Here is a 21,369-nt window from a genome sequence, read left to right on the forward strand (position 1 = left end):
TCAGCCTACCGTAATATATACAGATAAACACACAGCTTTTTCCTGATGTTCCAAGCAAAAGAGATCTATGTCTGGTGGCATGTATTTCAACCCTTTTGGCTGCTGCCAATTCTGCCTTCTCCTCATTCCCTGCTACTTCTGTTCTCTCCTCTTCGCTTTACCTTTCCTGAATCCCTGCAGTGGCCTCTTTCTGCCCCTGGGCTCCTGCTGCTGCCTCACACCCCTGTCCTCCCGCCAGCCCGGGCAATCTCAGCTACAGCTGAAGCTGGGAGGCTAAGGCAGAGGTTACAGGCTCTTTGTATCACATGTCTAATGTTAGCATTCTTCAGTATGCAGGCTCAGTTATTTTAAAATAACATGAGAGGGACAACTGAGCGAATAGAGTAAAATATAGAAAGCATAATACTTATACATTTAAGATAGATACCTAAGAAGAAATACTTTCTTTTTTGCCATCGTTTTTTATTCCTCTAAAGACTTTCTTTTTATTGTACATATCTGCCTGCCCGTTGCGGAAACAGAAAATGTTTATTGAAACATCAGATCATTTTATCTATGTATTAACCTCATATACATTTAAATTATGAAAACTTGAAAATTCACGAGACCAACTTTTGCCCGTATACATTAAAAATTTTGCAATACATTAAGAAGTGCAGAGGTGCTACTGCTGAAATATTAACTATCAGATACCATTTCTGCAGCTGCACAGAACACAAAGTGGTATCTGCTTTGTTCACTCACAGCTGACTTTTAATTCATTGCTTGACAGTTTGTCATATGAAACTTGATTGTACAGTCTAGCTCTATGCTTTTAGTGCATCAACTGATTTGAGCCATTCAGCTGATGTACAATATCACATGCAATTTTAGTGCCCCAGTGACTTCTCCTGGGAAACAAATGCAGTTGGTGCAATTTGATCCTGGATAATGCAGACCCAGGTTTCAGGGATGCAGGGGAGGTATGATGTGCATGTTCAGGAAAACACTGCCTCTGTGTATCCTAGGGGTTTCTGTTGGCATACCTCCATTTAGTTCTATACAACAGAGTTATTTTAGCAAAGTCAGCAATGTATTCATAAGGAGTATTAATTCCTTTACATCAGCATAACTGCATATACAGCTGAGTGGCAAAAATTATGAATCCTACTTTGTGAAGTCTTTGTTAAAAGCACTGAGTCACACGATGTAAAGAGGTTTTGATAGTGCTACACTGGGTAGTGAAATAGTTAATGACTTCTATATTTCTCTTCGGGCTAACTTTTTATTTCATTGTCAGATACTATCCATTTGGTGAAGTGAAGCAGAGAATACAATTGGTACCAGCTGCCTGCTTAGAGAGGAAGGTGAGCTCTGCATGAGTTGACGCTCAGTTCATATCATAAAGGTTTGTGGGGTTTGGATTTTTTTTCATAAAGAAGATTGTAAGAGGCATTTTAAGATATAATGGCTTTACTCTAATGAAAGGGCCAATTTTGGAGCACTGGAAGTATTAAAATTTACAACACATTTCACACTGCCAAATCACATGGTACCAGAAAGAAATGATAGCACCTGCTAACTGGATCACTATTTCAAAGCAATATGGCAAACGTGGTTGAAAAACACTATTTCTAGCATGAGATACCACGTGTTATCACCATAGTTTACTGCAAGCTGGCAACAACTTGAAATAATCTGGCAGATTCTTGTCTACAGTCAGAAAATTTTGCAAGAAACTCTCTGTGACCCTGAACTTTATACTCTCTGGGGCGCTCATATATTTCTCGACCTGAGTGTATCCTAGAAGTCAAACTCCGAGGGATTTATTGTCTTGTGCCTCAAATAACATTGTGCCCTGCCCTCTAGCTGTACTTTCACAGTCAAAGATTTTCATTTTTTCACTGGATAGTCTTGTGTTTATCTGCTTAAATTTATAGTCACTTGAAGTTACCAAATTTAGAATTGACTTCAGTATCCAGTTAATATTTTTACTGCTTTATTTATCAGTTTTGCAGCTTTTGGCAAACTCCGGCTGTAGTGCTTTCAAATGGGAACATATGCTGTCATTTGGTTTTTTTAAAAAGAACTACCCATCCATCGTTATTCAGGATCAGCTTACAAGTAATTCTCCCTTCTTTCTTATTCCTCCCCTGGGCCATGTCAACCTATGTTTGTCACCGGGCACCATGTGTGTGCTTTATACAAAAGCAAAGATGGGTATGCACAATGAAACTCAGGAGAAGAAGAAAATACCCTAATGTCTGGAAGAGTTTATGTTGTGGGTTTTAGAGCAATTTTCCCCTTATACTAATGTAATAGATTTTTTTAAAATTTCAGCCACTTGGTCATGAGCACACATTGAAAGAAACTGTCCTATTTTCAGCACTTTACAAGTTAGTGCATGCGTGTGGGATTAAGGGCATGTGTATTTTGATGTTTTTTATTTTTATCACTGAATTTAGTAAACAGGTCCATTGGTATGCTGCTTTTCTTTGTACCATCGTATTGTTTAGTGTTTTACTGGCTTAATATTCCCTCAAACTAACTGACTTCCAATGCACACCTGGAAAGTGGAGCTGTTTTTTCCAGTCTCTAAGCTGTTTTGGCTAAATACAGACTCACACTTCAATTGCCTCAAGTTTCTTCTTTGAAACTAGTCATCTATATATTTTCTCCTGAAAATACATGGCATATGAAACAGAAGGCGTTGCCTTCATGTCAGCTGCACTCAAGCCATGAAAGTTTCTGAAACCATTGTGGCTAAAAGTTCTCTATTGGTTTCCAAATATACAAGTACAATATAAGGGGGGGGAGGAAGAAAAAAAAAAAAAAAAGAAGCCCAAAAAAGCAGCTTCAAGTTTAATGTATTCCATACATGCCAGCTGATCTATTAGAATAGTAACATAGCTGGGTCTTAGTCAGGAAACCCCTACTAACTCAGATTCTTGCCTAAACTTAAATACATTTTACCATTTGATTACATGAGATTATTGTTGCATCATTTATGTTGTTCACAGTATTAGATAAAACCATACCTGATATCTGAATGATCTTTCTCTGCCTCCCAAGAAGGAGTGTGGTTTGTCATCCATAAGTTTTGAGGTTTCATTAGCGTTAATTTCTACAATATCCAAGGACTTTCACAGAAAAAAAAGTTTCTTTCCTAAGTTTTGTCATGCTGCTCTTGAAAGAAAAGGATGGAAAAGACTTCTGAAGTTGCTTATCATGAAGCTAAGATATCTGTCATCAATGTGCAGACCACAGTTGCAGTACGACAGCAATGACTGTAACTTCTGTAAAGCAATGCCTGGTCAGGATAAGAACTTGACTGAGAATAATATAGCAGAAATTTACTGAGAATAAGAAATACCTAAAGGTGTTAAAGGTGCAGTCACACTGAGTGTCACAGAGCGTAGAAGAGATACTGAAGCTTAGTGCATCCATGTTTCTTCCCAGGGATTCCCAGATAAAGAGACACACAATTCTCAGTTCTGAGAAGTGCCAGCCTTACTGTGCATAAGCAATATACATAGGCATGCAGAGTAAATCCTGTGCTTGTGGGTCACATTTAGGAATGCAATGCACACAGCAACTCTGGGATCAATTCAATAGTTCTGATGTTTTCTAAAAATAATGGGTGTTTTACCTGTATTCTGTGTGGAACTTGTGACAGTGTACAGAAGCATTTATTTTGGACTGTAAACTGAACTGATAACAATGTCATTTTGAAAGAATATTAGGGAAAAATAAGCATACATATTTTATACTTAATTGCTTCTGTTTCAGCTGTGTATAGGTATAGATGCACCACGCAACTGACATGTCACTTCAAGTTAGACATTAAAAGGGGTTTTAACCTTGATTCAAGAGGTGAATACTAACCAAAAAATGTATACAGTAGTATCAGCTTGAACAATTTTGAACTTTCTGCTACAAGGTTTTTCTAAAAGACCATTCATCTGCAAGAGAGGAGTAGAGGGGATGGAAAACAGGAAAACACCACCATTGTTGGAGAAATCAATGTATTATGAGCATGGGGTTGCACTGTATAGTGTTTAGTTTAACCCTTGCCTCAAATAAGACAAAAGGTGTCAGGCCTGAAGCACCTCTGTCATGGATCTGATTTTTTTTTCTGTGCAAATAGCAAAGATACGTCTTAAGACCCTGCTTCAGTTAGGTTTACATTAAAGACCAAAGTACTACAGACGCTTTGTTTCCACTCTCTCGCCTGGCTACTCCACTAGCCATCTAAAAGGGTTTCCTAAATGCTTTTCTAAATGTTAGTATGATGTACGAGTTTTCCAGGGAATTTCCAGGAAATCCATAGGATTACATGTCGGCAGGAATGCTGTTCTTTAAGAAGATTCATTTGGATGTTGTTCAATGTTCTGGCACGTGGGCTAGATCAGAGCCATCTGTATACACCTTGGGCAGTTGTGGGGATCAGATTATGGTTTTGGGACCCTCTGTCCCAGCTGGCCACACTCGTACCCCGTATCAAGTGCCACACTTTTGCTGGTCCTCCCGTAAACATACCCGTTGGCTGCAGTGCAGAATCGCTAGGCTGTTTGTGCTAGGCTACCAGCTCAAGAAGGTGCAAGATGTATACATGTATTTAGGCATTTCTCATAACTCAGACAACTATGATCCATGAAGGAAAGGACATTGAGCTCGATGTTCTGGTAGCTGTCAGGTGAATTACACTGTACTGTATACTGAGAAGAGACAATCCTGACATATCTAGAAACTATTACAACTTATCCACATGATTCTTATCTGCAGAAATATATCCAACCTCTGCACATCTGTGGGATATTATTAGCAACTACTTGTCCCACATCATTATTTTCTTTGATCTTAAACACGCAAACATTTTTGAGCAAAGAAGTAGTGAATTAATTTATTTTAGCCGTTTCATCAAAATATAAAATGGAAGAAGTTTTTCACCAGATTTATAGCTTGTTCTGAAACACTGGATATATCACATTCACCATGTTATTTCTCATTCATCCCTTGTCCTGGGTTTTACACAATCAGATGGAAACTGCTATTCTAGGTCTGGCCTTTACCTTGAAAAAATCAAAGCAAATACAGATGTGAAAGAGCTCCATTTGTGCTTTACAGTTCATTAGATTACAGGACTTTTATTTATTACAAAGAGCTCTTGCGGAGGAAACCTTGGTTATTCTACCAGCTTTTTAGAGCCAATAGAAAGGCTACTCTGAGGTATACAGAAGGTGAAGCAAACAAGTTTAGGCTTGGAATCACTAGGCTGTGCATAAAACCTAATTTATTTTTTGCTCACTCCATCTCAAGTCCTGTTTTAGAATTACAGAATCATTCTGGTTGGAAGGGACCTTGTAAGGCTGCAAGGTCCAACCTGCTGCTCAAAGCTGAGTTTGAGCTGACTAGGTTGTCCAGACATGTTATGAAAAACTCCAAGGACGGAGACCCTGCAAACTTTTCTGATGACCTCTTGCCATGTGTAACTATCCTCATAGCATCTTTTTCCTAATATCTTAATTGTAGTAGGCTAAATTAGAGAATTGAGAGCTTAATCTCCAGATTCTGTTTTGCTTACTTGCTAGTCACTAGAAGGAGTCTCTAAATAATAATGCAATTCACACTGAGCTTTTCAGTATTTCAGAAAAAACACTTCATAGCAAGAAAGCTTGCAAAGACTGCAAGCTGTTCCAACAACAGTGAAATGCTGAAGTCAATGTCAATAAAACTGAGAACTGGATAGCTGTGCTACAAGTTCATGACTTCTAATAAAAATATCACTTTATCCAAAGATGTCTTTGCTCTTTTTTGAGATCTGATAAGCTGAAGTTGAGTGGGTCATGTGGGAAGCTTAACAGGAACACACAAGTAATCTCAGAATGTTCTCTGACAGATCAGGAGAAACTACTTGAAAAGATTTCTGGTAAAGATGCAGTGTTCTCTTTCTTGGAGAAACAACGAAAGGAAAAACTCATGGCTGCCTCTAGAATTTAGCATCGCACCTAGTAAAACCTGCTAAAAAGGGTTACAGTAAAAACTGTTTATCAACAAATAAAACTACAAAACACCCTAGAAAGATTGAAGAGAAACTTACAGAAAGAAAGAAAGGTCTGTGTGGGCTTGAGACCTGAAGCGACAGATGTAAGGGTGTCTTATTCAAACATTCTCTTACAGTTTTAAACTTAATTCTTACATAGTAAACCCAAAGCATATTACCTCAAATACTGCTACGAGGGAATCATTGCTGCTTGTCTAGCTGCTGCTTCGATTCCATGGTATTTTTCCTGATTGTGATCATCTTTATGGAAGAACTTAGTACATACAAAAATACAAAAGATCTTCAAGAACTCACAGTTTTAGCCATATACTGTGCTGGCTTGAAGCACAAAACAGCATGTAAAAACATGGGCATAAGTTTGTTATGGTATGTAACTTAACAGTCACCACAGGCTAAAATAAATGCTTTTTTTCCTCCAAGACAGGTCTGGAATAACTAAAATTACTTAAATACACTGCAGTAACAAGAACCTATGAAGATCCTTTAACCTACTTATAATATCCTATATAACTACTTATATATGTTTTCAAAATTAATGGTTCATCAGTATTTCAAGCATTTGCTTAAAAACTGATTTGGTAAATATTTCTAAAAACACTTCATATGTTACAATAATTGCATAAAGCAATCGAAAAGTAGCTTTATCTTTGTCAGAGTAAACCTTTTTTATTGCACAAAGAGAAAAGTGGCACTGGTTTCTGAATTTTCAGTCAGTTTTGCTATTGATATCTTTGTCTTAGCAATAGTGAAAAATCATAATCCTTTTTAACAAGTACAATCTTACCAGATTTCTGTCAGACTCAGAAATCCAAAAATAAACCTTAATGCAAAGCATTTATCTTTGATGGTTTGGTTTTTTTTTTTTTCCCCTTTGAAATAGGGCTGAAGAAATGAAACCCATCACAAGAGCGGGGCCGGTGACACCAGTAGAGGTCACCCTAGGAATAAAATCAGTGCGCACACGCACCAGAACAGCGAACTTTTATGAAAACGCTGCTGTTGCTTGATATTTCAAGCACAAATGTATAGAAGAACATAACACAGAGAAACATTGTGCATATCAAAATTATGAATTTCTGAGACAAATCTCTCTGTAAGTCTGAGGCCATTGCAAACCGACTACGCGGCTCTTGGGTTTTTTTTTTTTGGCTAAAAGTAGCATATTTTACAGACTGGAAATACTTGAACCCACCTACGTTTTAGAGGAAACATCTCTGGGTGCCTAGCAGCAGTGGGGACATGTTGCTTTATCTCTTGTAAAAAAAAAGAAAAGTCTTAAAATTCTGGACTTCAAACAGATTATTTCTCTAAAGTGCTTTAGTTAGCTGATACATAAGATACAATTTTTCAGCACCAGAAATAATGGTCTTAAAACAGGCCATCTATTATTCTCGATGAACTGCATAGGATTTGTGTGGGGAAAACAAGACTGCCACTTCCCTCAGCTTCTGTCATTTGTGATTGAAAACACTTGTGTCTCTTCATTTCACGGCATTAGTACAGATCAAGACTCTCCTGCTTCATATGAACAAAGTTAAGTCTCATCTCAGTTACATGACGTAAAGCAGTGAAAGAAACTGAGGTCATTTTATTTAAATATGGATTTATTTAAATAAGAGATTAACTCTGATGCAAACCAGCAGTTTGGAAGTGCTATGTGCTTTCCATTCACACAGATCACAGCAGAAAAGTTCAAGACAGTTATTAATTATTAGCCCCATTAATATTATAAATATCTAGTGAGATGCTGCTATGGTTGCAGAAAGAACTATCATACGCTTCCTAAGCATACCTTATATCCACACCATAAATAAACCATGGTGGTCTAGCTTTACTAGTGGCATGGGCTATACTGGAAGGGTTCAGGGTCAGGTTGGACAGGGGCTCTGAGCAACCTGGTGAAAGATGTCCCTGACCACGGCAGGAGGGTTGGATTAGATGATTTTTACAAGTCTGTTCCAACCCGTGTCATTCTGTGATTCTATGATATCTCACTCTGGACAAGTGGTAGCATTTTCCGATTCTACCTCTTCAGATACGCAGAAATGTGTCAGACAATATATTTGCATCTTGTCAGGTATAGGATATACAGTAGTGGCAGCTTCCTTGAGCACTGCAAACTAGTGCACTGGAGGAGTAGTTCCTTTGAAATTCTTTGCTAACACTGGCTTTATTATTCCTGCAGTAGTACCCTTAGGTACTACTATCAGATGTACCCTGATACAGCACTGTCTGTCCCTGCTTTATTCTGGTACTGATCACACTGTTCTGCTTCTAGTCAAGGAAAGGTGAGTTAGCAGAATGAAACACACTATGAAGGAACATGTAGCAGGGCAAGAACAAGGGCATAAACTGGTACCAGTATCTTTAGAGCAGGTATGTAACTTTGAAAATGTAGGAAAAGATGATGTTGACAAAGCTTTAGAGGGAACAAAGATAAGGAGAAAGCTCCCTATTTTTTGCTTAAAAAAATGTGTGTTATAAATCCAAATATGAAAATAACAGATGTCAAAATCCTTGCTTTCAGGCATTTGCCACACTAAAGCAAATGCTGGTATGCATTTTCAGGGTTTCAGAAGTATCTGTTATTTCTAACTCACCTAGTCATTTTATTTTTTATGAGGAATGGGCTTTTTCAAACCAAGGGATAGTTTTTCTTTCCACTCTTTTCCTCCATCTTTTCTATCCAGAAGCATGCTGGAGACCCAGTGCTTTTTCTCTGTCAGTACCTCAACAGGGTGCACATTATTTAATTTTAAATCCTGCCTAAAAATGCAGTTAAGCATGTTACTCTGAAAGATCTTATTGAATAAAATAAGTTATCTGCATAATAAGGTATTTTTACAATTAATAAAGATGAAAGTCACACTGAGAGTGAATAATCCTTGCAATTTTTCACAAAGTATTCAACATTTCTGGCTGTGTACTGAAAAACACGGAGCTCTCCCTTGCCTCCAATGAAACCTCCCATCTATTTGTGTCCTTTGTTATCTCCCAGCATATGCTGTTTTAAAAAGAGATAGCTAAGAACAATGGGGCTAAGAAGTGGAGTTTTCCTTCAATAAGAAATCACATCTTCAGCAGAGCCATGAGGGAGACAGATCTACACTGTTTAAAATCCAAGCAGAATAGCTTCTTAAAGAATTTTAACCATAAAATGCTTTAAGTTAGGAAAAAAAAAAAGGCAGCTGGAAGATGTTAACTTGGTTTCTAATTGAAACAATGGTGTGTTTTATTTCATGTTGGGATTTCAGCTGAGTCTTAATTAGACTTTTTAGCATGCAGTTTTCATTTAAAAATATCTTGATGACATTCTGGTCATGAAGAAGATCCTGGGAGACTTGACACCTGTTATTCCTTGGAAGAACATTCATCCAAAAAGGCAGGCAGGCAAATAATACTCCCCAACTCATAGAATAAATATTAAGTCAAAATATCCACAGTACTCAAAAGAATAACAAAAGAGGAAAAAAAGTCTGGAAAATACTTTGTGCAGTCCAGACTTAACGGTGATAAGCAGATAGCAATGCTCAAAACAAAAGGCAAAAGGACACGGGTTGTCTGCTATGTTGTTGAACACTAACAGAATATTTACAATGTGAATGTATAGCTGGTAAAGTCACTACTATGTTATTTCCTAAGGATATGAAGAAATTATGCTTACTTATTTTATTAAAAGCAGTTTAGACAGTTATTAAAAACAGCGTTTGCAACACAATTTTCTGTATAGTAAGAAGTCTGTATGCAAGACCAGCTGTTATCATGCAGATTGAAACATAGAGTCAGAAAATATTTTTGAAACACTGAACAATGACTTCTAATAAACAGCATTGCTATGATTTATCTTGATTTAACTTCATAAAGTGGCATAAAATTAGTAAATGGTATTAAAACCTGGAGTGAATTAAAGAAAGAATACTATGTTATACTGAAGATATAATCTTTAGATTGAACTTCAGGTACTAGAACAGAATAGTATAGAACAGAACTGAACAGAACAGTTGGATGGGACCTATAATGGTCATCTAGTCCAACTGCCTGACCACTTCAGGGCTGACCAAAACTTAAAGCATATTACTAAGGACAGTGTCCAAAAGCTTCTTAAACATTGTCAGGCATTGGACATCCATCACCTCTCCAGGAGCCCTGTTCCCGTGTTTGACCACCCTCTTGGTACAGAAACATTTCCTAATATCAAGTCTGAACCTTCCCTGATGCAGCTTTGAACCATTCACACGCATCTTGTTACTGGATGCCAGGGAGAAGAGATCAGCACGTCCTCCACTTCTCCGTCTCATACTGATCAAAATAAACTCAGTTTGACTCCTGGGCTTTATTGACATGACAGCATTAATTTTCAGTGCTGATTTTTACATAAAAATAAAAAAAAGGATAAAGCTATGAAATAATAATATCATCAACAGAACTTGAGATGGATGGCTAAATTGCAAAGAGAAAGGGGAAATTACTTTGGTACTCTGCAGTAACTTATTTTCCTGATTTTTGGAAGGAAAGAAAGCCCCCCAGTTTTCTCTCCCTTACTAAAAGACAAATAGTTTGCTGTGTAATGTATACATAGAAACAAAACCACCAACTGCAACCTGGTCAAAGTTGGCTCTATCTTTTTTTGTGAAGAAGGTCCATGAAGGCACATTTTGGGATTCTTTAATGGATCTAAGTGAGGAGGGCTTAAACTGTTATTGACCTAGCAGTTTTCTGTCACATTTTAGCTGAAGTTTATTGTCCCAAAAGTAGAATTCTCATATGAACACTCCTAGGTTGTTTCAGTACAAAGTCAGTAGAGTCAGCTTAAAGCATCTCAAAGCAAATTTGGATGACTTTACACTTATGTGAACAGCTTACATAGACACTTTTAGCTTCACAGCTGTGTCAACAGAAACTGCAAGAAATAACTTCTCAACTTCTATAACTAGATGTGAAAGAAATGACCTGTGTATGCCTTCGGTCCCTCTTGGAATGATGAAAACTAAAAAGGATGTCAGACAGATTGTGGCAACATGGCTAGAAGCTCAGTCTCAGGACAAATCAATGTCTGTTAGTGGGATTTCAAGTTAGAGTCATCAGAAAGCAAAAAAAAACCCAAACCTAAAAATGAGGAGAGTTTAGATGCCTGTTCTTGTTTTGGTCACCCTGAAAAGAAAGCAAGCCAACATAAAACCCCCAAACCTGTGAGACTTTTGCATTATTTTTCTCACCACACATGAAATCAGAGGCCTTTTGAGCCAAATTTCTGGCAAAGCTCATAGAGTCCATGTTCTTTATGGTATGCACTACCGTAAAAATGTTGTGGCAAAAACTGTCCTAGAAAATACAACCTGCTCCACAAGCAGATTCAACATTGGGAGAGAACTTGTTGCCCCTGTTGTATCCTGTTCTGTTTGAAATGTTTTCCTCTTACCTAGAGCTGCCCTTTGAATGCGCCTCTGGGTTATCTCTCCTTTTAGATGGTCTATAAAAGACACAAAATGCAAATAGTTAGAATTAAAAACGTCAAATATCAATGAAGTCATTGCTTATTTCCCACCATTTGGAAACACCTGTGCTGCTGGCAAGTTTAAGGGGATTTTTTGTGATCCACAGGACAAATAGTTTTCTGAGCTCTCTCCTTCTCACTACTGCAAGTAAGGAAGTAGGCACAAGTTGGCTCTACATAGCCTAAGATTTAACTTTATCCAGTAAGAAAGACTGAAAAAGAAGCTATTTACTGTCAAGCAGTTTCACAGGGTAATGATCTCCTGCTGCTAGATACAAAAGAAGTCCAAGTGAGGCTAGAAGACGTACAGAATTCCAAGTATTTGCTCAAACAGACTTATAGGCCTGGCGGTGGAAATGAGCTATGAGGTCATCCAGTCCACCTCTTTGCCAGTGAAGAGTTCGTTCCCTACAGCCCATTTTTTCCTGTTCATCCATTTCAGTTTTAAATACCCCATGTGCTAGAGCTTCTGCAAGTTCTCCTATTCAACAGGACCTACTGTGTAATGTCATTGGTCTTCAATCAAATTTTTTCTTTGATTTCATTATCTCATTATTACTAGTTAGGGTCCCATGCCCCATATATTTCACCTTTACCCTTCTTTTAGTAATTTCCTCCTTGATCTATGACACTGTTCCAGTTCACCAATTATTTCAAACCATAATTAGATTACCACATGGGAAGTCATTATTCATAGATATTAATGGAACCAATGAAGGAAAAACATAACCCTAAATGTGCAATTTCAGCAGTGTATGTGTTCTGAGGGAGGATGGGATTATGCTTTCAAGTTTTCAAATTAAAACAATTTCTAAGCAGACTTGTTCATAATCTTTATTAAGTTGTATATCTGAATATCAAGGAAAGAATAAAAAATATCCATGGTGGATTCACTTTTTTCCCCAGACCTGTGATTATTGCAGATATTAGCATGCATTCTGAATTAAAAGTATCCTTTTGTTTCCAAGTGAAGACTTGTAGAGTAAGCTAATTAGAGCAAATTAAGTCATTAAAAGCTGCCAAATGTCTAACTGAAAGAATGTGAAAAACCATTTAAATTCACAGGTTATTAGAATTAGACTGTTCTATGAGCACCGAAAAACCATGAAAAATTAAACTTCTTTAGGATTATATGCAATACACTGTAGTATAACAGACAAGTTATGTCGTTTTGAATATTTTTAGAAAAAAAACCAAAAACAACAAAAACCCCTACCTACTCCTTGTCTGTAAAACAGATATTATGATTCCTGTTTTTATGCACAAGAAGTTCTATTCTTTTCAATTATTTCCATTTAAACCAATGACTTCTTCTGTACTTAAAAGTATGTGTAAAATTAAGAAAAGCCTTCAGCTGCTGAGAAACAGGTTAAGCCAAAGAAGTAACGTCACCTACCTCAGCTATACCAAATAAATCCTCTCTGCTGTAGTAACACTCTACCAAAAAACTTACAGTTAAGCAAGCTCCTCATTTCTGTAACTATAGACAAAACCCCCTTAATTAATAATTTTTACTAACAAAAGCCCCGTTAAATGATCAACACACACTATTCATGCTTTGAAAGCTTTTAAAGCAACTCAGTTGATGTCAATACTCAGTGAAATGTATTTAAATGTACCAGTTCTTTCCTCAGATTGCTTTTTGCTATACTGGATGTTTAGAACCTTGTATTCTATTGTACTGTATCACACAGGGTGATGTTACTCGCTTAGTATTGAGCCATAAAACAGTTATGAAACAATTTGTAGTAATCTTGAGATTCAGCTCAATGGATTACCATTACCTTAGGCTCAGAAAGACATCTATACATTATCTTCATGTAAGGGCTCAGAAACTCCCTTCCTTTACCACTGTGAGCTGCCACAGGCAATGCCACCATTATTTGAAAAAAATGGTTCTAATAGTGAGAATATGCTGTTTCTCATGAGCTAAGTGAAAATAAAGGTGACATACAAGTTCCCAAACCTGTCAATACGTGGTGTTAGTGGCTTTATTTCTCTTCCTTTAATCTTGCTAGAAACAGATCATCAGCAATCCAATGTTTTGCATCTCAAGTGGCAATGTCAACCAAAAAAGCAAGGCAAACAAATCAATGAAAGTAAGATTGAACAGACAGATAACAGCTTGCAATCAGTACACATATGTGGAAGCACAAGAATATAGGGACTGGTTTTTAAATTATTATAACCAAGAGGCTTGACTTTCAGTTACCCAGAATTTACTCTCAGCACAGCTGGGATAGAGAGCACAGATGCTGCAAAGCGTTTTTTTTTTTTGTTTTTGTTTTGTTTTGTTTTGTTTTTTTTTTTTTTATGGCAAGCTTTGTTAGGCCAGCCAGCAGTGTGGAACTGTCCCAAATGCTCCTCCCTCCCCTCATTCTAGCCCTCATACACCTCTGCTCCATCCATGACATGGACCATGATGTTGTAAGAAATCTTGTGCTTCTATCTGGAAGCTTTACAAAAGAATGAGAAGTTGGAACTGGACTACCTGTAATCAGAGAGGAACCAAAGAAAACTTCTCCTTCAGCTAGAAAAATAAAAATACAGTCTCACCATTCTTATAGCAAGAGTTTTATTTTTCTTCTATGAATAGAAATAGAAAGGTGACATTTACCCAATTCACATAGTCCAAACTGCCTTTTCATGACAACAAAAATTGAAGTTCATTTCGCAGAAAACTTCCTGAGAAGAAACTGTAATTATATTACGGGAAAAGAAACCCAAACAGGAATTCTGGTTCAGAGAACATGATGGTATCATGAGGCACCTGACTATAAATCCATACCAAGACTTAGCCAGACATGATTTAATCTTGCAATTTGTTTTAATCCAATTTGAAATTTGACAGTTTATTTAGATTTCCTTTGGAAAAAAAATTATGGTTTTCATGTAGAAACTCTTATTTTTGATGAAACCTTAATACTTTCTGTGCATGTTTTTGATTAAAGTAATCTTGTTCTGATTTCACTACAAATACTTGTGTGGGAGAATGAATGCTTCTGACCTGCTCTACTTTTCCGCCTCTGAGAACACCATCACCCCAACGCAAGACTTGAAGTTCGTAAGTGACACAAGTAGAGGATAATTCCAGTACTTCTGCCTGCACAGACCTTCCCATATAAACAAATGGAAGATTTCAATCTTTTGTACTGCCAGTTCTACAACCTTCATAAACACAAATATTTACCCAAAGAAATATGAAGAATCACATTCTTAGAAAAAAGCCCCCATGACTTCTGATTCCAACAGTGTAAAGCTGTGGACAAGGTAGTGCTTAAATGTGGTTTGCAGAAATTGAATTTAAGACTTGGGGAACATCTCTCAACATACGGCTAATTATGTTTTCTGAAGTTTCACCAAACAAGAAGCTAAAAATAGGTCTGCAGCTAATACCAAATAATTTTTTGCAGTGGAGTCATTCTTCATTTGGAGATAACAGTCCCAATAAAATGTTGAATGCTGCAACTCCACATGTTTTGGCAAAAAAGTAGTTTTGGGGAATTTAAGAATTCACTCAGCATGCAGCCAGCTGTCATTAAGGCTGTGATAAATCTGTTGGTTTTGGCCTGTGTTTCTGGACACATGTACCATCCTGAGGTATGGAAAAGATATGAAATGGTAACACAGAACTTCAGCTTTCTGACAGGAGACAAAAGCAAAGAGGGAAATGGAGAAGACAAACTGGAATAGAGAAACCTAATTAAGACTGATGTAAAGCAGAAGAAAGTATTCTATATGCTGACTAAATATGACAGAATCCATAACTTTAATAGTATGGCTGTCCTTTAACTTCTTGTCTTTGTGTTCTTCCAGACTGTTTCAAGGAGCTGAAATAATCTGCTAATTTATTACCGAGAATGAATACTGCATATGCTTCAAGGCGGTACAAAAAATGAGTATGTTCCAATTAATAAAATATTGATTTAAAAAAAATGAGTGTTTTTGTTTTGTTTGAGTCCACATTACAGGTTTCAAAGCTTCTCTTATGTTTTATCAGACCTTCCATATAATACTATTATCAAGTTTCAAAGACTGCTAAACTAAAGGGTGAAAATACTTGACAAGATAAGAGTACACACACAAACTTAACTTCCTCCCTTTGAGAATATTTGCTATTATTGATGTGGATAGATCTTTAACTTGATGCAGGGTCTCTTCTGACTTAAATGACAAGCTGAAGCCTTCATCAATAACATCTCATTTCTTGTTATTTTTTAATATTTTTATATTATTTTACATTTTTCAAGCCTTTGTTGAGCTTAATGAGACCTTCTATCCAGGAGATCTTGAAGCCTTCACACCTAAACTGGGAAGCTGTATCTCTCTCTTCATCTTTAAATCATTGGTGTTACATAAAATATCAGGCAGAGCATCCTTTTATACATCCAGGGAACCTGTAATTCCTGGAATTCACCCTCCAGGGCATTTTGGGTGCCTAATAATGCTATATGGTCCAAGTGTTAGATCTTTTTTTTTCTGCTTCTCACCCCACCAGTGAGTAGGCTGTGCTTGCACAAAAATTTGGGATGGGATACAGCTAGGACGGCTGACCCCAAATAACCAGTGTTATCATATAACACCTAATGTCATGTTTAGCATAAAAAGCTTGGGGGAATGTGAAGGAAGGGGGGGACATTGAGAGTGATAGTATTTGTCTTCCCAAGTCACTGTTAAGGAGTGATGGAGCCTGGCTTTCCTGGGGATGGCTGAAAAATGGCCTGCTGATGGGAAGTGGTGAAGGAATTCCTGGTTTTGCTTTGCTTGCGCATGCAGCTTTTGCTTTACCTATTAAACTGTCTATCTCAACCCATGAGTTTTCTCACTTTTACCTTCTGATTCTCTCCCCCATCCCACTAGGGAGGAGTGAGCAAGTGGCTGTGTGGGGCTGAGCTGCTGGCCAGGACTAAACCATGACAGGAATTACTTGGGGTTATTGTTTGCAATGCAACACCCCTAGAAATGCAGTTGAACCCAGCTATCACCCAGCTATGAAGACCTACTCAAGACTCTGGATCTATTAAATTTGATTAAAAAGGTTGCGTGCATCCACTTGAGTCAGATAAGGAGTCCTGCTGAATGAGCACAAATTAAAGCTGTATGCTCAGCAAATAATCATTGAGATAGGCCTTTAGAGACAGAGAGCAGGGTAATCACATAACTTCCATGAGCCTTGTAGAGATACATTTTTAACTGAGCTTGAGGTCGGAGTTGTAACAGTATAGAAAGATATCTAAAAGTAGGAGACATTGAACCCAAATGGAGATACTCGAATGCAGCGAGTCTCAAATGCACAATACTCAGAGACAGTTATTGGAAATCTTACCAGATGCGTTAGATATTTTGAAAATCTGGTGCGGAACATGTATAAGAACACAACTTATGACAAAAAGTATCTAGTAAGAAAAGTCATGGAATAATAAAAAAAATAATTCTGTTCTAACTCAAAATCCTGCACCACTAAGAGCAGACAAACAGTTCAGCCTTTCTCTGACCCAGAAAAATATTTGGGCCAAATTCTGACTCTTCTTTGCAACCTTTGTCCTTCTCCAATGGCAAAAACATGTCAGACGGCTCTATTAGGACAATGTGCAGAGGCAAAGTAGTCTGCACTAGTAACCTGGCTCAACGGTATTTCTGATGCAAATGCTTTATTTTGGGATACATGGTTGGCCAAATTCTCGTGTAATCTGACAAGTCCTAACTCTCAGAAAGCCGTCAGAGGCATCAGGAGAGAAAAAACACTGCTGCAGCACTCAGAGCCTCCTGACTATAGCACACGCATTTTTCAAGGTATGAAATACAGCCCTCATCAGCGTTAAAAAAATATTAATGACAATACTTGGAGGTAAGATATTGTAAAGTATAACCTGCTGCAGCAGATTTCTGCCTTTTGTTCACTGAAGAAACATCTGCGGTGGGTTAAGATTTTACTGGCTCTCCTTTCTCCTTTTTCCTCTCTCTTCCCTCCTTTGCAAGGTTTGCTGTCCAAGGTTACTGCACCCACAGAGAGTGCGTAGAAGCAAATGTCTGCCTGCATTCTGGCTACTCCAGCACAGTTTGGCATCTCAGCACAAACATATTGGCAATTTAAGCTGTGACACTATCATCAAGTCAACTGGAATGTCTGAAATACTAGCAAACTTTTGCCAGCTGTGCTGGGAAGAAAGGATTGAAAACCGTAACTGCCAGCAAAGAGATGGGGCAGACCACTGGGAGCAAGCAAGGTAGTTGGTGGTATTTTGTAGAACTGATCAGTCGAAGACTTCAGGAAAGATGACAAGTTCAGAATCGGGAGAACAACCCTGACTTCCACACCAAATCCATAGTTGCAAACCAGAGCCTAAACTCAGCCCACGAACAAACACACTTGAAAATACACAATTTCCCCAACATACTCTCATTCTTTGAAGTTTAAATATCCCAGATTCAAATGCGTACGTTTTATTGTGATGTAGGATACTGCACATTTTGAGATTACTATTTAAAACATCTGACCAGGGCATGTTCCTGTCCTTGCCACACTCAGCTGAGACAATAATTGTTTTTATTGATGCATTTAATACCTTCAAGCATGATCAAATTTACAGACACAAAGCTTATGAGACAGTCAGTCTCTGACACTCATTGCTATAGGACGACACTGTATTTGGCTTCACTGATTATTCCTTGAGGTACTCAATATATAGTCCTCTAAAATCTGTCCTATTTCTATACTCCATACTAAGTCTCCTCCTCATTTCCTATATGCTTTCATTAGTTTGGGCCAGATTACATCATACCTTTTTTCTCAGAAGATGATTACTTACACTTTCTGATTGATCAGCATTCCTCTAAGTGTTCATTGTTTGGCCTGCATTTGCACAGCATCCTTTATCCCACTTTTTTTCTTTTCTTTTTTTTTTTTTTTTTCCCTCCTACTAGCCTTTCGTACGTTTTGGCTGTTACAGAAAAAAATGCTTTGATACGGCCATAGAGCAAAACTGTAGAGAAACCGAATTAATTCTTCTGGTGACAGCCTTCTGGACCTCTTCCTTCCTCTAAGTAGAGACACTAATTGGCTGCATAGGCCGTAATTGTTGAGGTGTTCCCCAAGGTCCCATTCATCCAGATGAGGGAAATGCTAGCATGTATCATAGCTCCCACTCACCCAAAGGCACAGGATTCCTTTCCGTAGAAAGTAGAGTATAGGAAGTGGCTAGTGCACATAAATTCCTAACATTCCACATACAGAACACTGGGATATCTAGGATAACCAACAGTAGGCACTAAGGGCTCTGGACTGCAGTTCAACATCTTGAAACTGTAACTCAGAACCTGGATGCTTTCTGAATTTAGAAACAAATGCTCAGAAATTTATTTTATCATCCTAAGGTTGGCTGTCACTACCCAGCCGTTTTATTTTTAAGTTGAACTCAGTGCTGCCTGGGCAGTTTTAGTCAAGCATGGATGTTTAGCAGCAAGCACACTCCAAGAGACTTCAGCAGGACACATCATTTCTGGATTCTCAATGGGCATGAGACAGGCAGCTCAGTCAATAAAGTGGTGCTTTTGTATGCACTAGCAAAGACAGTTTGTTGTATTTCAGTATTTTTAATTGGGTTTTGTTTTGGGGTTTTTGTTGTTTTTTGGTGTTTTTTTTTCTTTTAGATAGCTCTCCTGAATTTAGATGCTTGAATTTCATTTAAGCTATACCTTAGATGCCAGAGTGCTCCTTTAGGTATTGTCCAAAGTTAACAAATACTCTGTGTATCTATCTTCTTCTCACATGCTGGAAAAGAGACAGAAATGATGCACATCTGGAAACTGTTACTCTGTTGTTTATCACATCTATTTGTTCATGAATTAATTATTAAGCTGGCCCAAAAAGCATGGCTGAAAAGCAATGCCATATGCATAAGGAATCTGTGAATTTAGTGCTCTGGATGCTCACATTTTAGTGCTCTGAATGCTCACATGACTAAATGCAGCTTACCTCTTGATTATTTCCGAGAAATTAATGTGAAAAGAAAGAATATGGAAAATTAAGTCAGAGGAACAGCTTTGTATACAGCTCCCCTCTCTCTCTCTCTTTTAATGTCTAAATTTAAGAAGCTTAAAAAATAAATAAAAGGCCTTAAAGCACGAATAGACAAAGTGAAAGGCAAACAGTGTTACCCCCAAGTTCTTCTGGTAATAATACACTGGCCTCAGTTAATATTTTAAACAGAGAATGAATATATTCAAATATAAGATGGACACAATTATTTTCTGTTGTAATACTGCCTTCATGGCTTCACAGTTTCTATGCAACAATCTGATGTTCAGTTTCATTTTTGGTCAAGGCTGTCCCATAGAAAATTAAATATAGAGTTCTAGGCTTCACTATATACTTCAGTTTCAGAACTATCTTACTCAAGAAATTGCCCTGGAATTGAGCTCATAGTGCTGTGCACCTTCTGGTCAGATGAGACATACCTAGATTGATGTTAGGAATCTGATAGACATGGCACAAAACTAAAACCCAAATAACTTAAGAACAAAATATGGTGCTGGAGCTGCTTAGATATGCTGCCTACTATGTTTTGAGGGCATGTCAAGGTTTCAGGGTGATGGAAACAAGGTCAGAGTGAGAATGGGTGTATGACTTATTTTTTTCATGCTCATTTCCTCATAATACCAAACCTTTGAGAAATGGCTTTCTGAGCGTTAGACATATATTAGCATCCCAGTAAAATCTGAAATAGTGTCCTATAAATATATAGTATACATTTACTGTTGTGGATAATCTCAAGTCTGCTTCTTGAATGGCTCAGCAATGTAAAACACAACCTGATTCTATATAACTGGCATAATGATGTTATCAGCTCTGAACAGACATCTTCCCTCAGCCTTAAATAAAATGCACGAGAATATCTTTGTAATATAGCTATTCTCTGTTGATTGCACTCCTGAAACATTCACAACCAGCTGTGGTGCCGTCCATAGTCCCACATGATTTAGGAACTAATTTGATTAGAAAAAAATAACTATTGTGCTTTAGTAGATGTAAGTATGCCTATACTGCAAGTCTGCATGAATGCTGTCCAGATGTGTAAATGAACCACAAGATCCTATGAAAAACAAAGTTCTATTTTTGTGCTTATGAAGGGTTATCATTCTTTGACAATGCTACTCTGAATAAGCTAAGGTCTATTTCTCTGGAGTTTGGAGGTTTGACTCTTCACTCATAGAATCTCCAGACATCCAGTACTAAAGACAGACATGATCAAGGAAAACTTTTTTACAAAAGACTGTAGGATTTAAAAGAACTCCCTGTAATACCACATTAATGATCATCTAGCATCTTTTCTTTAAAAGAGCAAATTTAATAGACTGACTTAGAACGTATTAGCCTAATAAAACAGCAAAATGCAGTGTAGCAATCCAGCAATGACTAACTGTTTTCAGCCTGCAGACAGCCTACAAGTAGAAAATCTGTTACTGAGAAGTACTTTTCCAAGTTTATAGTCATGGCAGTTCACAGCTTGATTAAATCCAATGAGCTTCATCCATTTGCTTTAGTTACTCTAGTGAAAGCCTTAAGTAAAAAGTGTTTACTTGGTTTCTTCCTGAGCATAACTTTTCCCCCCGAAAATAATTCTTTTTCTAAAGAACAGAACATAATCTGTAATAATTAGAAAATGAAAATATTTCCTACACATGGAGATTCCAACACAGATCCAAAGAAAACATTAACATCTTAGGCCTGGAGTGACTGTTACACTAATAAGGTTCCTCTGTTTAAAGAATAGCACATCAGGGGAGCATAACAAAGCTTTTCAAATGAATTCATTCAGTTTGGTATTTTCTG

The 21,369-nt window shown here is 37.5% G+C and overlaps 1 protein-coding gene across 1 annotated transcript in view; it reads right to left on the reverse strand.

The window, feature by feature from the left end:
• KIF6 (kinesin family member 6) overlaps nucleotides 1–21,369 on the reverse strand; it is a 158,325-nt gene that overhangs the window by 18,756 nt on the left and 118,200 nt on the right. Inside the window, 1 exon segment of the mRNA XM_037405664.1 lies at nucleotides 11,463–11,513. Coding sequence (XP_037261561.1) covers nucleotides 11,463–11,513 — 51 coding nt within the window.

The sequence above is a fragment of the Falco rusticolus genome, chromosome 12 (genome assembly GCF_015220075.1).
Source record: "Falco rusticolus isolate bFalRus1 chromosome 12, bFalRus1.pri, whole genome shotgun sequence".
Classification (NCBI taxonomy): Eukaryota; Metazoa; Chordata; class Aves; order Falconiformes; family Falconidae; genus Falco; species Falco rusticolus.